At 44.2% G+C, this 20705-nt stretch overlaps 1 protein-coding gene across 1 annotated transcript in view; it reads right to left on the bottom strand.

The window, feature by feature from the left end:
• The window catches only part of ADAMTS7 (ADAM metallopeptidase with thrombospondin type 1 motif 7), a 431623-nt gene that overhangs the window by 245042 nt on the left and 165876 nt on the right, over positions 1-20705 (bottom strand). The window contains exons 9-11 of the mRNA XM_069222951.1: positions 11297-11441; positions 8234-8326; positions 2508-2653 (exon numbers count right to left, since the gene is read on the bottom strand). Of these exons, the coding sequence (XP_069079052.1) occupies positions 2508-2653; positions 8234-8326; positions 11297-11441 (384 nt within the window). The remainder of the gene's footprint in view (positions 1-2507; positions 2654-8233; positions 8327-11296; positions 11442-20705) is intronic.

Genomic DNA, 20705 nt, shown 5'->3' with positions numbered 1-20705 from the left:
TGTTGGATGATACGTGTCTAGTTACTTTCTACAATTTCAATGAAAATGTTTGGAATAAATGAAAGTTGTATAAAAATGGATGGAATTGGAGCTAAAATCTAAAAAGAGGCATGAAATGTGTGTGTGTGTGTGTGAGTGTGTGTGTGTGTGTGTATATATATATATATACACTTGAATATGGCGTTTCCTTTCCGCACCTGAACGTCAAAGGTGCTAGTCAAGATATGCGCACCACCGCGTATTAAATTGCACACTTTCTCCTGTGTTTTAGGAAAAGACAGCACTCCACGAACAAAGCGAGTTCCAATGTTTTATTCGCCTACAGGGACGCGTTTCGGCGTTGCCGCCTTCATCAACCTGTGGATCGCCATTTTGGCTCTGTTTATATACTCCAATCATCATGTTCACTATCACCATATACTGTGAAAGAACCGTTTTTGTTACAATTGTCAGTTACATTTACCATATAATCATCTGATCACTGTTAATTACTGTTAATTATTTTATCTTGTCATGCTATTAAACATTTATTTTTTTGCCTGTTTGTGACTTAGAATCATTTACCTACCGACATGAATAGGTTATACAATACTTCTCCTCTATTCTATGAATGCTCTTTTAGTTCAACGTATATAGTCTGCCAAGTGCTATAAATTCATGTTTGTTTCACGTTTTTTCAACGTTATTGTTCATTGAAGGGTTTCTTAGAATTTAAGGGAGAAAGTGTGCAATATATATATATATATATATTTTGGTAGCCAATATTCAGTTGTTGCTTTTAATTTGATGCAGATCTACATTTTGCCAACTATCTTACCAGCCTTCCCCGCTTCTGAAATGGAACCCATCAGATGTTCCTGGCAATGTGTCTTGTCTGGACTGATGCACAGGTTCTAAGTTCAAATGATGTGCTGGTGACTAGTAGGGATGGATAGTTTTTTTTATGGTATGCAGTTACTACCACAGTGTGACACCTACCTTTCCATGAGATTTGCATCATCCACCCACAATGGATAAAAAAGCAAAATATAGGAATATTCTCATCCCCACTACTAAAAAGTAATTTGTTGGCCTCAGTAGCATGCAATCGATGTTGATTTTTAGGCAGGTGCACAAGTAAACTAAACATTGATTCTACCCCAATCTTTAGGAGGTCTTAGAGTTGCAAGCTTTGAATAATCTTACCTAGTTGTGCAAGCTCACTGCTCCTTTTACTGGCAGCTATCATTGTGTGAGCATTCGCAGGCCTGTATGACGAGTTTGCTAGCACAGGGGCCTCTTCGGAATCCAGTGTCAATGGATTGAACAATAGGATTGATTAAGATACAAATACTCGGAGAAGAGTTGTTGGCTTGACAGAGCCTAGGTAGTGTCTCATTTAGAAGCCAGCTCAGGATCACCCATACTCACTGGAATCAATGTAAGTGAGAGACAGCATAGGAATCGCGTAACCCTGAGTATAATCTGAACTTGAGTACCTTTAGAGACTGGTCTGTTAATGAGGTCAGTAACAATGAAGCATCCAAAAGGACACAAGCTTGTAATGCTTTAGAAATGTTCTATCATATAGGAAACATATTTTAGCGCATAGCATAGACATTGCCTGCCACATCTAGGGAAGTTTAAAACACTCAAATGTCCAGTTGCTACACAATATACTGGCAGGCTGATGTCAGGCATTTATTTCACATTATCATCTAACAGTAATCACATCTCTGTTGAAGAGTATTCCAAGAGCGGACTGTGGATGAATGATGGTCAAACTTGTGGGCCGACTGTTGAGGTGGCATTATGTTATAGCTATAAGACTCGTGACCTTGTTGCAGGCAGACAATGGTAGCTTATATGAATTTTAGCCTGATTCCACCTCATGATAAAGCAATAATAACGTAAGGTTCATTTGATTATAAATTATATTCTTAACAAGTCCTAAGGAACCTGAACCATGCTGGTGCTGCTTGGCTATAACAAGGTCCTTCACAGGAGCTGGGTGGTGGGACTGTTTGCAAAATATGCACCTCTGTACTCTGGGGGAGGGGCTCACCATATTATCATTATGCATATGTGACTCAAGGATACTGCACTCTGTAATGACATCAAGAATGTATATTGCTGAATTATTTCAGCTGCTTCAAGACCGTAGACAATATGGAAAGACTATGTGCAATACATGTTTAATTCCCTGGTATCTGCATATATATTGGAAAGGACAGTGGGAAACCAAATTTGTCTGACTGGGTTTACCTGTGGACACAGGGTGGTGTAAACTATGGGATTGTTTCAGGTGTTTTCTAGCTCTAATCAAATGCTATCTTGTTCTCTAAGAATATTTAATTGGTTCACTGGTTAAAAAATGGTTAATTCTGCTTGTTCGCTTGGATCTTGTTGTACTCATTGGCATTAGCTATGTGCACTGCTGGGGGGACATGTTTTTTATTATTATTTAAACAATAAGCTATACTGTTGAGAAACAAATAAAATATAAAAAGAAAACGTGTTCGACTCACGTGGGACTACTGCACTGGCGCTCAGCATACTGTACTCCAGCCCCGCATGTCTGCGAACAAGATGACCATAAGCTCCAAGAGCCCCAGCCTCCGTTGATGGACCCCAGCCTGTAGCCCACAGGCACACAGTCACCATTGAAACACCACTAAACAGAAGACAGATGGCAAAAGCTGAAATGCGAAACACAGACATACCTCTCCACCTCCTTCCTGCCTCACCTTCCCCTTCATACCTCCCTCTACTTCTTTACTGCTTTTCTGCACCGTCTACCTCAGCTCTGACACAGTAGCACAGAAAGGAGCTAGTCCATCTTGCTAGTCTTTCGCACCGCGAGTTTGATTTTGCCACAAAGAATGAGGCCCTCATTACGACTTTGGCGGTCAATTCCTTTGACTGCCAAAGCCGAACCCGCCATTCGACCGCCAGTGCTGGCGGTCAGCAGACCGCCACATTACGAGAGGTGGCTGCTCACTGCCATTTTTGAGGCATAGAGCAGCCATCATTCGTTCTGGCGGTCGGCGGTGCAGAGCCTGTTCCCTTGCCGGCACCGCTACACCAGCATGACTCTGCCCTTCATATTACGAGACATAATATGGCTCGGCCCTGTCCTGCTGGCGTGCTGGTGGTGTAGAGGGAAGACCGTCAGAACCGATCCCTTCTCGGACATCCTCCTCGACGGAAGAGGTAAGTGGGTGTCCGAAAGGGAGAGGGGGTCTGTGGTGTGTTTGGGTGCGTGTTTGCAGAGGGGGTGCTGAATGCGTGTGTGTCTGCGAGTCTATGTCTATGTGTGTGTGCGTGTTTATGGGGTGTCTGTATGGATGAACACGAGTGAGTGGGTGTGTCTGAGTGCATTCATGCGTATGCTGAATTGGTGTGTATGTGAATGCATGTGTGAGTGAAGGGGTGGGGGGGTGCCTGTGAGTGTATGGATGAGTAGGGGGGGATGTGTGCATGTGTGGTGACATGTGTGTGTGCCGGCAACAGGAATCTTCGTGACCACCAGGCTTTTCGTGGCTGGGTGACCGCCATGGAAAGCCTGGCGGTGTGCAACCTTGTAATCTGGACGGCGGCCTGATGCCTGCTGACGGATTGGCGGAGGGCGCCGCCAGCTGCGGCGGTGCAACCACACCGGCGGGCCAGGCGGAGTTGTGGAGGTTTGGCTTCAGTCAAACCCCACAACTTGTAATATGGTGGTGAGACTGCCACGGCGAGACTGCAAGACTCTAATGAGGGCCTGAGTCTTTGATACATTTTACAAGTGTATTACACATCTCGATAAATAAAAGAGGATGCTTTCTGGTGTTCGGTGTGGAATTTGGAAAACATGTGTGTGGGATTTGGAAGAAAAGAAGAACTCTTACACAAATGGTAAAATCTCTGGTTGATAGGGCCAGAGCCACAGGTAAACAGATACTGTTGAGACATGGGCTAAGCATACCACTGTTAAACACTATATGATCTGACTGACACAGAACTGAAAGAGAACTGAATTCCAGTACCATCTAATGAAACATGCCAGCCTACAGCCAAATCTTGAAATGGGAAGATCAGTACAAGTTATTCATCTTAGTGATACATGTGCCTTGCTCCAGTAAAGTCCTTCCACCAGACCTGAGGCATATATTTTGTGATATGGAGGGAGTCCAGAGTACTTTTGTTCTCCCAGACTAAAAAAAGGTTTATAGGGCAAATCCAAAGTACCTAGGAATCCATATGGGGATACAACTGTACTGAAAATTGCGGCGGTCTAGAAAAACATTATCCTTAATATGGCTTAACCAGATTGAGATTCTAATCTGTACCTGACAACAGTTTACAGAATGCTAGACGAGGAGAAAAGGTTCTTGCTTTTGAGACCACATCCACTAAAACATTAAGCTGGAAAGCCACATGTGGTGTCTTTATCCTAGCTGCATGAGTATGATTTGTTCTGAAGAGATTTTAATAATGGCCTTGGCTGAGAACAATATGAGCAACAAGGAATCTACCTGATCAGCCTTCTATGGTCCAAGTAAAAGCTGAGGACAGTTTGGACATCAAACGGCGATGGGTTCTTTCAACATCCAGAGAAAGATTCAGAAAGGATGCGAAATCCAGCTCCCCTGGCTCACATAAAAATAAAATAAAATACTGGCAACGAAGGTTCTGAGCACTCACTTCTGTAGTTGGTACTCTGTATAAAACTTACCAGAGGAATGGGACTGACTCTGAAATGACTGCACAAAAGAATGCAGTTTCCGATTTCATTAGTTTTAGGTCATTGAAGGCCGTTTTCTAAGAAGACGCAAGCACTAATGGATCATTACAATTCCCGATCAGTGGCAGTCTTCAAATATATATATTAGCCCATTAAAATGGAGCTAGACACGACGATTCTGAATGGAAACACATCTACTTGAACTACATGTACATGTAGGATGCCAGACTAACGAGGTGTGTGATAAAACCTTATCTCGGGAGCATGAAAATAGGTTATTTTCCCACGAGCCCGGTGGCAAAACCAGAGCCTCTTCCTCTTCCACACACGTTTGTTGTTTTCTGGCCTCTTGAAGGATTTCAACATTTTCTTGAGATTCCTTTAGGTGATCATAGAATAATTAAGGTTAGATTTCAATTTCAGGAAAGTGATGTGTAAGGCTCTGTGTTTCACAAACTATCTTCAGGTTCCCAGAAGGGCTCCCCAGTAATACTCAAAAGGATCCCGTTTCTAGTTACAGAGCAAGTTGGTAATTGAGAACCAGTGTACCCGGCTGTTATCTGCCTTAAGAGTAAAAGAATATGGTCCGAGTACACATTTTGAAGGACGTTGTTGGGAAGAAGACAATCAAGAGGTCAATAATAGACCTGGGCCCTAGAGACCTCTGGCACAGTGTAAATAAAGTGAAAGTACAACCCTTATTTGAGGACCAGATGTGTTTCTGAGTGCTGGATCTTGGCTGCAGACTCTGAAGACACATGGTATGCATAGGCTGGAGAAGAGGTGAAGACTGAAGAATGAGTTTCAACCTGTCCCAACAAGGGCAGAATGCAAGGGTTCGCTGTCATAACCTTCTATGTGTAGACATATGAAGAGGAGACCTCCCTTCCTCCACCACTTATGAGTAGTGCACTCAAATAAAATCGATGTTACCAATATTTGTACTTCTTTTGATTTGTAGAAGGTGTCGAGAAGTCTCTTTGGGTCACTGGAAAGCTTGGCAATCCGGTTCTGTATTTGGAAAACCTACAAACTCTATGCTGGGGTCTACGCCTGTCAGCATTGGATGCAGCAGATTAAAGAAGAAAAGGGTCGGATTGGAGAGAAATAATATCTGGAGATCGAACCATAACTGGACCAACTTTAGCCTCGAAGTTCCTTTTCCATATAAGACTGAAAAACCCTTTTCTATCCAAACCGATGAACAAACATCTTCTTTTGGGCCTCACGCAAAAGTAACAGGAGCCTGGAGCCTCCAGATGAACCTAGACCTTTACACACAAAACTTCTGACGTGATTCAGGGTCCAACTGAAAGGTGGGTATTTTTTGGTCTGATTGAAACTAAGAGATTGTACCTCTCAGGACGAAAAAGACCACCTCATTCTGAATTTTGTGTCTGTAGCTCCATCTGCCATATCATGATTTGATTGAAAAGAAGAGTTAGTGGTCGTATTGTTTGCCCAACGAGACAATGAACATTGCTTTTCTAGGCTTAACTTAAGACAGCTATCAACACACTGGAGGGAAGCCTGGATAGTATGAAGAAACACACATAAAACTATCTGTAGGAGCTGAAAACATGATGTGATCTGAAGACAACGTTGGTAAAGTGAGACATCTGTTAAATATTAACAGTTTCCTTAACAAGGTTACTTGGGCTGGGATTCTCAACTGGAACTTAAAGGCCAAAACAAATGATTGGTGATGCAAGGCTCTTTTGCCTTAAGCTGCATCCACATTTCCATGGTTTCAACAGAAAACCATCTTCCTCCTAATAGTCCTCCCCATATTTCATGATGAAAGAGAGGTGAAAATAGTTTGTTAGATGCTTTGTTTCACTGAGAGAGGTATCGTGCAATGCAGGAACAACATGTGCTTGTAACCATGGCCACGGGGTGTCTCTGTTAGGGTATCCCCAGGGGAGGCAATCCAACCCTTAAAGGTAGTATAGTAAGTAGAGATGAATGTAAGATAAATTGCTATGTCTCAGGCGTCGAACCTGTCCTAATGGCAATTGCTGCTGCTGTCAGTACGGCACAAGATTTTCTCCAAATCTAGACCCGGCCCAAGTATTTTGCTGTTCTAACTGATTAATGGACTCAGCCACACAATGGTAATGGAGTCTCAACTGCTTACTTGGGCTCTCATACTGGCCATGTCGTTGGCATAACTGCTGTATCACACGTCATATGAGGCTTTGGTCAAAGTGACTTTGAATAGATCATGAGACTACTGCTGAACTATGTGTAGGGAGAAACCTGGAGAATCATCCCAATGTTAATGTCGACGCATGCTGAAGTTAGCCATGTCTGCACCATGAAGCAGGCCTCAACATTAGGCCTGCAAAGAATCTCAGACCCACCACCAATTAGGTCACATAGACACCTTTGGATATTGACCCAGAAATTATACGAAGGTTCCAATATTAGGCTGCAGTGAGTCGGAGCTAGAGCAATGTGACAGTAAATCAAAGTCATGCATGCATAAGGTGTTGTAAACCTAAGCACAATCAAACAAGGAGTTGAAATTCCTGCATTGCTTGGACCTGCTAACCAGTGCCATGTGCAGAAGCTCAGGAAATAGTGCCTGGAAAATGGCCGGAAAGAGGGCTCTTTGATGCCAAAGTATACTCAGAATATGACTTTCATAAACATCCTACCTCCTTGTGAGGATTCATTAAATTAAGTGCCAAAGCCTAAAAACGCATATGGAGGGGAAATGTGATGTGGTCATCATGGTTCTTATGCTCGCATTTTAACTCATTTTATACTATTCAAAAAGCACTCGAATCCCCAACCCTACGGACACTGGAAGGAGGCTCTGTAATGTGATAGTTTAAACATTTAATACAAAGAAATCAAAATGTAGTCATTGATAATTTTATGTTTCCAGTACAAAATGTGTCCACGTTTTTAGAAAAGCAGATATCCCTAAAAAACTGTGAACATTTTGCTAAGGAATTTCTATATTTAGACCTCACATTGATTTTTAAATCTAACGTAACGTCAATTTACAAATTAGTTAAAGTCAAATCTCACTCAAAGGTGTTCTACATCGCTTTTAAGCAAAAGGTTCGTGTTCCTCTGAGAGATTTGTCATGACCACAACTTCAGCTCGTGCCTTGATTCCAGCTGAAAACGTTTTGAAAGAGCTGCATGTGGTCAGTCAGTTTATAAATGATTTTGGCAAGGATTATACTCTGCTGCAAATCGCATCAAATAATATCACTCGAATTTTATGTTTTTTTTTTTAGTGGTAACAATGAGTATTGTCGCATACTTTTTTGACACATGAATTGACCTTAAGAACAGGAGCTACCTGCAGGTCAGTGATAGGACAAGTTAACAACCTGGTCGCACTAGGTCTGCAGATGGTGCACAGCTCTCTTCCCAGTGCAAGAAACACAAAGAAAGGACATCTCTCGCCAATCACTACTGCTTCATGAGAACTAGGACATAAGTGAAGTAATACAGGCTATGAATACCACCCCAACCATCACAAACTGTTCCCTGTCAGGTCATCCATACCTTGTTCTCACCACACTTTGTGCCATCCACGGCGGCATCCAGCTTGGAGTGGCAAGTGAAGCCCACAGTGCACCACAGCGTGTTACAGACATTCTGCAGGAGAGACAAAGAAAGGGTGAATTTTGGGGTCCCATCCTCTAGGTGGAAAAGCTTCGAAAAAAGAAGACGGGGGGGGGAGCTTGTGACCCAAAGAATCCCAATCCACAGAGTGACAGCACAAAGTGCCGGGTCAGCATGCTCACACTTCCCGCCCCACTGCCTGTGGAAGTCTCCTTCTTGCCCATCCTATTTGAATGGAGGATACCTTCTATCCACTTCAAAGAGTAAACGAGGGCTCCAATTGACAATGGCCTAGGAGAATACCCCATTTTCACCCATTTCTGCGATAGTGCCTTGTCCTGAACCCTTCTCTGCGCTTTCGCTATAGGAGTGCACCCTCAGGTCCCCTCGAAATGGAAGAGCATCCTCCTGACCACCTTCTAGAAAACTGCGCCCTCCTGACCCACATCAGTGAGAACTTCTCTGTGACCCTGAGGAAGAGTTCCACCCCCAGACAGCCCCAAACCCATCCCTAGAGAGTTCCCTCAGCAGGTTCCTGGGGCAGCACACACCGCCCCCTGCAACTGACTCCTGAAAGAGACCTTCTTCCTGGCCATCCCTGAGAGAGACGGTCACGACCCCACCCTGAGAGAGAGTGCAGCTACTTCAGTGCCCTCTCTCTCACTGTAAGGCACAGCTTCCTCCTAACCCAATCCATAAGAGGAACCTCTTGACTCCTCCCTGGGAGAGACAGCAAAGGACAGTGAGCTACTGGCCTCTCGCTGAGAGGGAGAGGGAGAAAGAGTTCCTGACCTTTCCCTGAGAGGGAAAGGGAGAGAGACAGCTCTTGACCCTCCCTGAGGCAGACAGTGAGAAAAGTATCGACCCCTACCTAAGGAGAGACAGCGAGAGATAATACTCGGTGTCCTCCTTGAGAGAGACAGTGAGAGAGCTCCTGACCCCTGCCTAAGAAAAAAATCTTGTGACCCCTCGCTGACAGAGACAGCTCCTGACTTCTCTCTGAGAGACAGTGAAAGAAAGAGAGAAAGAGAGAACTTCTCACCCTTACCTGATCAAGTTAACTCCTGACCCAATCCAAAAATTCTCACTACTATCTTTTCACTAATAATGAGCTCCTTGAAGAAGAGATCTTTCTTAACCCACCCCTGGAAACTCCTTCCTCCTGACCAGCCTCAACTGACAGCTCCTTTAGCATTCCTCCCTTGGCAGAGTTCCCTCCTAGCCCCTCCACGCATGACGTTTGTACAGGGGTGGATATAAAGATTGAGTGTACACAGGTCCTACCCTAAATGGATTGCTGTATTCTTAGTGTGCACATATAAGGGCTTAGTGTACTCAACATGTTTACACACAAGAATAGTTAGAATGAAATCACACACAGAGTTTTCCCAGATGCTGAGTGCATGTAAACGCGCGACAAAAGGACTGAGCATGACAAATAGGAAGTTGGACTTTTCTGCGTTAATTCACAACCTTAATTAAGAGTATGTAAAGCTGTACTCTGGTAGTACTACCTCACATTCACATAAATGCCTTTGTGAATAGGTCCCAGTGTGCGCACCTAAGGGCTTGGTATATGGTGGGTGTAACCAATTGTAATGGATGTAAGTATTGTCATTGTGTCCACACATACACTGGGTTTATGTAGCTTGTGTACACAAGGATGGGGGTTACACAGTATGTGCTCCCTTGAGATGGGTAAATTGCAAGGTCACAGGGTGCGGGTAAATTGCAAGGTTAAAGTGTGCGTAGGTTGGTTGGTTGTATGGATGGCGTACATACAAAGGGCTTGCTATATGCAGGTTGTGCACAAAAAGGCCGTGTTAAGCAGAGTGTACACATATGGGTTTGTTAGGAGCAGTGTGCCCACATGCACTGATTGTACACCAGATCTGCACAAATAGGCTGGGTCTACACAGCAGGAGCACACAAGAGTTGGCGTTATCTATGGTGTGCAACCAAAAGTTAGGAGTTCACAGTGAGTGCACACTAAGACCTGGAGTGCACACTAAGGCCTGGAGCAGCCATGGGTGTAGCTACAAGGAGGTGTTTGGGGTTTTACACCCCCCCCCCTAAGAAATGTAGTTTCTGATAAATAGTTGGGTACTGGTGCTTTCAGTCGGGTATGGTGAGATGTCTGTCAGATATCACCAGGAACTTTTATATAAACACTGCTAAAAACTTACACACACGCTCTCCCTCTCTGCTTTAAAAGTCTTAAAAAATATTGGTTATATTACAAAATACTCTGTTTTCCCCCAGTTAGCAACTCTACCAATCCACATCACTCTCCCTTTCCGCTGCCCCTAAAGCCTGCCTCGTTCCCCCGCTTGTCTTATAATGTATTTTACCATTATATGTAGTGTGATCGTTGGAAAATCTGAAGCTCACACCCCACAGTCTTACTGACCAAGCCACGCCCCTGGGAGATGCAGGGTGTGTACACAGGGCCCAGCAGATCCCTGCATGTGTGCAGAAGGACTGAGTGTTAGCAGGGTGTGAAGACAACAGCTGGGTGTGTGTTGGGTGGGTAAACAATGGCTTGTGCATGCACACTGTCAAGGAAGAACTCGTTTAATCTGGACGTGTACAGAAGGACTTTTATAACGATAGTGTGCATAAAAGGACTATGGATAGACAGAATGGCGACCCATGAACGTGCACACAATGGTATTTTCAATTAATGTTGATAATTGTCATAAAACTGTATATTATTTTAAGGTAATTTCGCTAAGATTACTTGCAGCAATGTTAGTGAGCTGCTGCTGGGTTAAATATTGAGAAAGGTCACTATCCCTGAATATTACTTGTAAACACATTTTAACATTTAATGAGTGTGTCAGTGACCTGGCCAAGGAGGGCATGAAAGAGCTGTAATTGGACCATAAATTCCAAGCCGTTCTGAACAGGGGCCCCCAAAATCCTTCAGAGGTCCCTGCCCACAAGGCCTGGTTTGCACAGCGAGGGCATTGGAGATCTGGGCGGAAGCGAGCTGCGACTTACATCGATGTCCTGGCAGAAGGTGGACAGGGATCCGTACTGAAGCCGACACTGATGCCCCACGTCATACAGAACCCCAGGGGGCACTGAGGGATAGTCGATCAGCTCCGTGGTGGGCGGGTCATCAAGGCAGAGCCCCCACCCACGGCTGCAAAAGAAAAAAAAAAAAAAAAAAGAAATGGGGTTCAACATCGGAAAAATAATGGCCAACCTTTGAAGCACTGCAATCAGAAAGGCCCCACATTAGCTGCGTCCCCTCAAGCCAAGCAATCCATCCACCGCCCCTAGAAAGACGTCGAAAAAGAGGTGCAAGATTGAAGGGTCAGTAGACATGTGGACCCAAACTGACTCTAAAACTGATTAACACGGGCAACAATCTTTCCAACAAGTGTTTCCTCCCGCCACCCTCCCCACCATGCTCGAAGACCGTGCTTTGCCAGCTGGGGGGCGAGGGGTCCATGTTAGTGGAATGTTAGTCTAGGGATAAAAGAAAGGAGCGCCGTTTTCGGGTCCTTAACACTGCCATTGAACCCCTGACTTTGCCGTCAAATCAGTAGGATTAATTTACCTCCTAGGAGGCCATAAAACCAGGAGTGTATCCTGCCCCCTGGAAAAATATCTTCTGCCCATTACAATGCGTCAGGGAGCAAAATATTCTAAACAAGCATTTAATAAACAGATCTGACTCTTCCAGAATATTATGAAGTTTTTTGTAACAACTCCCCTTGTCAGAGTGTTCATAATTGGTTAAAAATCTCAATGAATCAGTACAAATAATGAATTAAGCACACCTGTACACCAGCAGTTTTACAACGTAGCCTTTTCACTGCCCTTATGGTGTGTGAATACATCATTAAAACAAATAATTGATCCCTTTCAGCAGAAGGGTTAATTGATATGTATGTGATATACTGTTTCTTCTTTTACAAAAAATATATCTTACTCCCGAGGTTGATTAATTTATCTTGTAGCCTTTGCTGAAGACCTCCTTTTGACAGACCAAACTCCGACTGGACTCTAAGACCTTATTTCGTCTTTGTGAGAAGATAACGAAACAAACTCATTAACTGGGAGCATTGCTAAGAATAAATTTATAATTTCTGACAGTCGGAACCATTAGCGTTCCTAGTTTGTGAAAGAATTGGAAGTTTGTAAAATGCACAACTATATAAGGATGCGCATGGAGCTCCCTCTGCAGTGGCGTTCAAACATGGAAGCCCTAAAATTAAGACCTCACAAACATGAGTTGCCCTCACAGGTATAGCATTTTGCATGCCGGAGTCTTTTTAAATCACAGTGGTTGGCTTACTCCGTCTAAACGGTATCCTAATTTTAGTAAATTATGCAAGTTATTGATGACAAATGTGCCCCTAAATTCAACATTGTCGAAGAAATCCTCTTGGTAAATTGGTCACTTCTCAATGTGCACTGTATCTGGGGTTTGGAAGAGTCACTATTTCAAAAATTGTGAAGCAAGCTAAAATTGTGTATTTACATCATATACGGCAATTAGAGTGTTCATGTTCAATGTAATGGTCATGTAGAGACATTAGTCTATCAAGAAATACCCTATTTTCCATATGAAGGATAAAATGAATCTGACAAAGTTACAGTTTAGCATATGTCTCTCTATTTTAAGCTGACTTTAACACTGCAGGTTTATATCACAGGGGGATTTCCCTTATTTTATGCTATAATGCTGACTAAAGTTTATGCAGCTTGATCAGCAGGGACTGACTGGATCTTGGTAAGATTTTTCAAAGCATCAACACAAGTGCCAATTTTGTAACCTGGATGGAGAATCTCTTCCCTATACACTGGTTGGACCAACACTGAATGTTTACTGAGATAGACTATAACATGCATTGGGCTGGAGTTGCCATTCAGACTAAGAACAAGCAGTAAAGAACTTCAACGCCTGGATCACCAACTGTATTCACAGCATCGTCCCTGTCGAAAGCAACAGCCAGAGAAAACTCTCCAAAATGGCCAGCTGGCACACCTCTGAACTCAGAACAGCTGAACGAGACAGCAAACATCTGGAGAGGAAGTGGCATGGTAGCAAAGACACCTTTGACAGGGCAGCTTTCAAGACCTCCCTCAACCTCTACCACACCCTGCTGAGAGCAACAAATAAGGCAGCACTAGTTACAGAGATCGAAAATAGCAGTAATACCACCAATAAACTCTTTAACATCATTAAGGAATTCTCCAACCCGGCGGCTAGTAAAAACAACATAACACCCTTACAGAAGCTGTGAACAACCTTGCTGATTTCTTTCATAACAAGATTGCAATCAAATACAGGAATTTCGAACACCAACCTACACCTAAGGACTTCATCAACAGAGTTGCCACCACCACAACCAACAGCAACCATAGACTAACCACCTGGAACCTTCTCTCCACCAAGAACACCACCTCCATCCTGAAATCCATCCACCTGGGAGCTCCCATAGACCCCGCCCCCGTGCATCTTGAATCTTGGAAGCCAAAGGATTGGGCAGGAACTCACCACACTACTCAACACCGCCATCACCACAGTAACTTTCACGATGCCTGGAAACACGCCGAAGTCAAATCACTACTCAAAAATTTATAGCAGATCCCAGTGTACTCAAAAACTACCAGCCAATCTCCCTTCTCCTTCTTCCAGCTAAGGTACTGGAAAAAATCATCAACAAGCAACTTATGCCCTACCTGGAGCAGAACCAGCTACTTGACTCCTCCCAATCAGGTTTCCGCAGCAATCACAGCGCTGAGACTACCCTGATCGGAGCCACAAACGACATCCGTACCCTTCTCGACCGAGGAGAAACCGCAGCCCTGACCCTCCTGGACCACACAGCACCCTTTGATACCATATCCTGCCACACACTGATCAAAAGAATCCACCACATCGGCATCCAAGGAGACACACAGAGATGGATGACCTCCTTCCTCACCGGAAGAACCCAGAGGATTCACCTACCTCCTTTCACCTCTCAACCAAAAGATATCACCTACGGGGCCCTCCAAGGACCATCCCCCTGCCCCACGCTTTTTAACACATATATGACCACACTAGCCAACATCGTCAGATCCCAAGGCCTCAACACAATCCTGCACAGAAGACACCCATCTCACCCTTTCCCTCTCCGACGACCCCACCACCACCAAAACCAACTTCCACAGATGCATGACAAGCGTCACCGACTAGATGAAAGAAAACTGCATCCAGCTAAACACAGACAAAACTTCTGATCTTTGGTAAGAGCAGCAACACATGGAACAACTCCTGATGGTCTTCAGAAGTAGGACCCTCACCCACATTCTTTGAACATGCCAGAAACCTCAGGATCATAAGTGACAACAGGCTCACCATGGAATCACAGATTAGCACTGTCTCGTCCACCTGCGCTTCTTTTCACTCTGCGCATGCTACATTTGATCTTTAAGTGGGTACCCCCGCACACGAGAGGCACCATGACACAGGCCCTCATTACCAGTCGACTAGACAATGGCAACGCCCTCTATGTAGGAATCGCTTCACAACTTCTACAAAGACTTCACACCATACAGAATGCTGCACCCAGACTCATCCTCAACCTCCCCAAAGATCCCACATCACACTGCAACTCGGGCAACTCCACTGGCTCCCTGTGCAGAAGAGGTGCATAGTTAAGCTGCTGATCCACGCACACAAAGCTCTACACAACCTACAGTAACTGCCGCCTGAATTTCCACCAACCGTCAAGAAGACAACTCTCTGCCTTCGTAGCGCTTGCCCAGGATCTCAGGAAAGGACTCAGCCTTTAATTAATCTCTTCTTAAGGAATTCAAGGATCTGAAATGGCGCCAACATTAAAGGATCTGACCCCCTTAGAATTACACGAAATTTGAAATGATTTCCCATGTTTCCGGTAGGAAGCTAGGGTTGAAGGTCTTCTTGATCTTTGAATATCTTTAGCCACCTGTTCTGAACACTTTAAATGTTTCAAACCTACACCCTCAAGCTCCAAGCCATTATCTTGAAATGTTGAAGCTGAATTGCCAGAAGGAGATGGAACTGTTGAGGGGAAAGCTGCAGCTATGGGTGGAGATAATTTCCTCAGGGCTATGGGCCTGATTTAGATCTTGGCTGTAATGGTCCCGCCGTCGACTTTTTGACTGAAAACCCGTTCAATACCACAACAGTCTACCAGCCGTATTTAGATGCTGGCATTCCCATAGACAAAATCTCGCATTTGAACCAGCGACTCCCCCAAGAAAAACTGCCAGTGCCAATAGCGCAATAGGGAAAAGTGGCTGACGGCGGAACCCCAGACACCATTCCCACCGTGCCTATTTGGATGTGCCTTACCGTCAAGAAAAAAGTGGCGGTCTGACCTCTATATTTGAGTTGGCAGATTAGATGGGACAGGGGGTAAAACTCACCTTTTTCCCTATTCCACCCCCTTCTTTGACTGGACAACACCTGCCGTTGCTGCGACCACTGATCCACAGAGAAAACACAGCCCTCCCCACCCCTGTCACCAGACTCAAAGGTAGGGACGCCGCATTGCCAGGGTACATTGGGTGGGCACTGTACTGGAGGTCGGGGCCACTCCAGACATATGCATGTCACAGTAATTTTTTTTAACACTGTGATATACATATTTCTGGGACACAAGTGGGTTAGACATGAATGGGGACACACTGATAGACAACACATATCGCACAACTGTCATTATGGTGCCAGTATTCATGTGCAAATGAATGCTGGTACCACACTGATGGTACAGTTGCACCTGTCAACTGTGCCCATGTGTGTCCATCTGAGAACTGTACCTGTCATGTTGCTCTGCGAGTTGTGTGTGTGTTAGTCAGTATGTGTGTGTGAGTGATTAACTGGTTGAGGTGGAGGGAGCGGGAATGGTGATGCGGATGTGTGTCATTTGCATTTGGGATCGATGTTGTGTTGCTATATGACACATTCAGGTGAGTGTGGTTGTTGTATGGTGGACATTGTTGTGATGTGTGTAGTTGTGCATGTGTGTGAGTGTGTTTCTGTAGTGTGTAGTTTTGTTGGTTGTCATGGTTATGTGGTGTTTGGGTACAGTGTAAATGGTGTGTGTATGTTGTGCCATGGATGTATGTCAATGTTTGTTTTCGGCATGTATGGGCTGTGTTGTGTTAGAATGGCAATGTGTTATTGTGTGAATGTCAAATGTTGTGTAGTGCACGGCTACCCATATGGCTAAGGGGCAGTGTGTGTGAGTCACTTACCTCTATTCCATAGCCCCTGTCATTGTACAAAGTCCATTGGCTTTCGATGCCGTCTCCCTCCGTCAGAAATCCGTTGCTTTTCAATCCGCTTGCAGAACTCTAACATCTAAATAAGTTTTTTTCGGGTTCGCTGTCAACGTGGTTTGGAAGTACGACCGCAAAGATCTAAATCAGGCCTTAAGACACTAGGAGTGAAAACCAAAGACGCTGAGGCCAGAATGGTGCCACAGAATCACCAATGTCCTCTCATACTGAATTCTTCGAAGCAGCTTGGAAGGAGGGGAATCAGGGAAAAGGCATATAGAATTGCCTCAGGCCAGGGGACTGACAGGGCATCCACCAGCCAGGCCTGTGGACACCATGTCTGCATACTAAACACTGGGAGCTTTGCATTTTGTTGTGTCGCGAACAGGTCTATCCATAATGTCCCAATATGTGCAAGGATCCAGTTGAATTCCCAGACAGACAGATGGTTCCCCACCTAGGATGGAAGATTCTGGCTGAGGGTCTCTGCCCACAAGATCAGCCATCCTTGAAAGTAAATTGCTCTGAGGGCTAGAAGGTGTGCTTTATCCCTAGCAACAATCTGTGCTTCTTTGTGCCGCTCAGCCGATTCAGATGAGATCTCATGATCTGGATTCTGTCCTGGCAACTGCATTGAGCCCTCCAGCTGGAGAATGAAAGCTTGCAATACCACCTAAACTGCTGGCAACTCCCTCCAATTGGAGGAGTGGAAACCCCCCTTTCTCAGCTAGTGACCCTTCTCCTGATACCCCAGTGCTGCTTCCCACACCCAAATGCTACCATCTGTGTTCAATATTCTTGGGGGATGGAGTGGAACCCCTTTTGATAAATTGCGTTCCTGAAACCACCAAGCTAATGCATGCACAACTTGAGGGGTCCCTGAGACTGTGCGCTTGCGACTAATGCTGAAGGAAATGATTTATGAGTGGCACCAGATTGATATCTGCCCAGGGGACTACCACTGTAGTTACAGCCATCAGGCTCTGTGCCTTCAAACAACCCCTGGCTGCCACCCACGGCTGACTGAGCAGAAATGACTGATCACTTTTTTCCATTTTATTTTTTTATTGATTACTCTACAGAGATCGCAATTGATGTATAAACAGTACAAAATATGTCAATCTTAAAAAATACATCAATGCAATCAGAAGAATTTAGGAAATTAATTAAAAAATGTAAAACATTTGTGCCAAACAAACTCTTATGGACGAAAAATAATTAAATCAAGCAAAGTATCCCAATTAGTTACATTAAACTTAAAATAAAGAAGAGAAATGTAACAAATATGAGGTTGTGCAATTGAAGGACAGATAAATAAAACACGAGTTAGATCTTGGATCCCACCTTCACACAGATCACAAAGACCAGAAAGGACAGACTGTCCTGGTTTGGAAATATACTGTTTTGGGGTAGGAAAGCATAACCCAAGCTGGTGTCAAATGAGGCACCTGTAAAAGTCTTGGCCTGTGCAGGTTGCAGGTGAGACTAATGGAAGTTGATGACGAAACTCAACCGTTGCAGTACTTTCATCACCATCTCCACATCCTACTGAACCTTTGAAAGAAGAAGCAGACAACAACCAGTCCTCAGTAATTCCGCCAAATGGAATGTATGCTATAACAGGTGCTGATAACTTTGTGAAGACTCTCAGTGAAGTTGCCAACCCAAAAGGAAGAGCTTGAAATTGTAAGCGCTGGTCTCCTATGGAAATCGTAGAACACTTCTACTCTCCATATGGATAGGCATGTGGAAATAAGCATCCTGCAAGTTGAGAGTTGGCAAGAAATAGATTTTCATTCTTAACAAACAAAATATTTGCCTGCAGTGACACCATCCAAACTGTCTCCACCAATACACACTTGTTTCAATGCTTATCTTCTGATCTTTGCATCTGCTGTTTTGCTGGAAGGGATTTCATGCCAGAAAAAAAGTTTAAAAGGCTTCAGAATTCTCTTTTCCTCTGCCACCTTTTTTACCATGCTGTCCATCTCAGAGCCAAAAAGCTTCAGGCCTGAGAAAGGCATTGTCTGTACAAGGGTTCTTTGCACAGCATTCAGCTTCCAAGATTTCTTACACAGGATCCAATCCCCTGCTATCACTGCTCCCAGTGAAGATGCCACCACTCATAGACCATAAAATGATAAATCTGATAGGAATCACACCATGAGCTCCATTTTACCAAGAATTGTTGTAGGATTCCCACTTTCCTCCAGACAGTCCTATACTTGCTGGAAGTCCTTCAGCATCAACTGCACAGCATAAGCAGCATATGTGTTCACTCTAATGACAAAGCTGGAAGCCCCGAGGGATCTTTTAAGCATAGCCTCCACTTTTTTTTATCAACAATGTCTGGTAATGTGGCATCCTTTGGGGCCAGTAAGGTATTGACCTTAGGAGTTTGTGGAAATGCACCTTTAAAACTTTGCAGAGTATCCTTTACTAAAGAAACGTGGAAAGGATGTCTTGTCAATGCCCTTCTATTAATTGAATATGGTTTCCTTGATAACGTCTTGTAAGGCAAATCCTCCACCTGAGCACCTTTGTATTGGGAGTATCCCTCGTCCTCTTGAGGCTTGCCTGGAAAGCCTAAGACCTCTCTAATGTGGTTGAGGACGTCACAAAGCTGTGAAGGTTGAACGTGTTTCGCTCTGTGGTTTCCATATTGACCTACTTAGGGACCTCTCTCGGCCTCTTGGCTCGAGGCTCAGAGAGGGCAGAATCTACTGCCTCTGTATTACGGTCTGCAAGTCAGCCTTTAAAGTTTGCACTACTTCCACTTCTATATTTGCTCCATATTATTTTCTTTGCAGCTAGCTTTTCTCTCCTCCATGTGAAAGTACTTCAACATGCTTCTGCTGTGACTTTCAAAATGGGATATTGCTCCCGCTTCAACTCTCGCACACGTGAGCGTTAAAAAATTAAAGAACAATGCCAGCAGCCTCTCCTTGCCTGCCACACAAACCTGAACTGGGGGTGGGTTGAGATCTTACTGGCAGCTCCCAAAACGTCCTGACCACCGAAGATCCCACTCCGAGCACATAAACAGGGAGAAAGTTGGCAAGTGGTGCAAAAATGTAAGCTTCAGCATAGCGCCTTGTCTAAAACACGTAAGTAAGTGCTCAATCCATCAATATCTGCTCAAGAGCAGAATTCTTTATATAAATAACTATGGTTAATCACAATAAAGTAAACATTTAACAAGCATTTGCAACGCAATGGGTCTCCATTTACTCTAGTTAGAGCTATTAGCGTTGTAAATTCCTAACTGGACTTTTCTTGCCACACAAATTGAAAATGAAAAGTAAAACAGTTATCATAAGCGAGCCGATTCAAAGCGCCATGGCCACAATGAGCATGAGCGCACAGGAGAGACACAAAAAGGAAAAAGAAGTTCGCTCGCAGTCAAAAGTATCGGCAATCAGGCAATTATCCATTTAAAAGGGTCGATTACCAAGGTGATAACAAAACTGCCTCAAGGAGGGACAAACGTAAAGCATTTACCAATGATAACAAAGAATTTTTGAAAGGCAAGTCCACGAACGAGTGAGTGTGATGGGCGTGTGGTGGGTGTGGCTAAAAGCCCACAAAACTTACAACAGGCCAGAGCGCTTGCATGCTCAACCTAAAAACAATTGTGTAGCCTATCTCAGTAGGAGACAAAGAGATAGAGGAGGTAGGGCTCGGACAGAGACCTTCTGCTAGGACAATTCATAGAACTAGAAGAAATACTTAAAATGTAGGATCATACATACCAGGGGTGGTGGCAGCTCTGTCTGAGATGGTGTTGCCACATTAATTACTGTGACTAGCAGGGTCAGATGAACATATCCATCCACTTGATAAGTAGAAGGCATCTTCATTCTTGGAACATGTTTGAATACCAAAAACGCATACACCATTCATGCAACTGAGAATTACGGAGCATGTTACATTACCTGCCGTTATCAGAACATTCATTCACCTGACGTCTGCAGAGCACGTTCAATCACTTGACACATAATGAGCATGTTACATTACCTGATGCTATCAGAACATTCATTCACCTAACACCTGCAAAGCATGTTTATTCCCCTGGCACATACTGAGCATGTTACATTACCTGATGCTATGAGAACATGCATTCGCCTAACACCTGCAGAGA

The sequence above is a fragment of the Pleurodeles waltl genome, chromosome 3_1 (genome assembly GCF_031143425.1).
Source record: "Pleurodeles waltl isolate 20211129_DDA chromosome 3_1, aPleWal1.hap1.20221129, whole genome shotgun sequence".
Classification (NCBI taxonomy): Eukaryota; Metazoa; Chordata; class Amphibia; order Caudata; family Salamandridae; genus Pleurodeles; species Pleurodeles waltl.
Note: the sequence above shows the minus strand (reverse complement) of the source record. Positions and strands in the feature narration are given on the sequence as shown.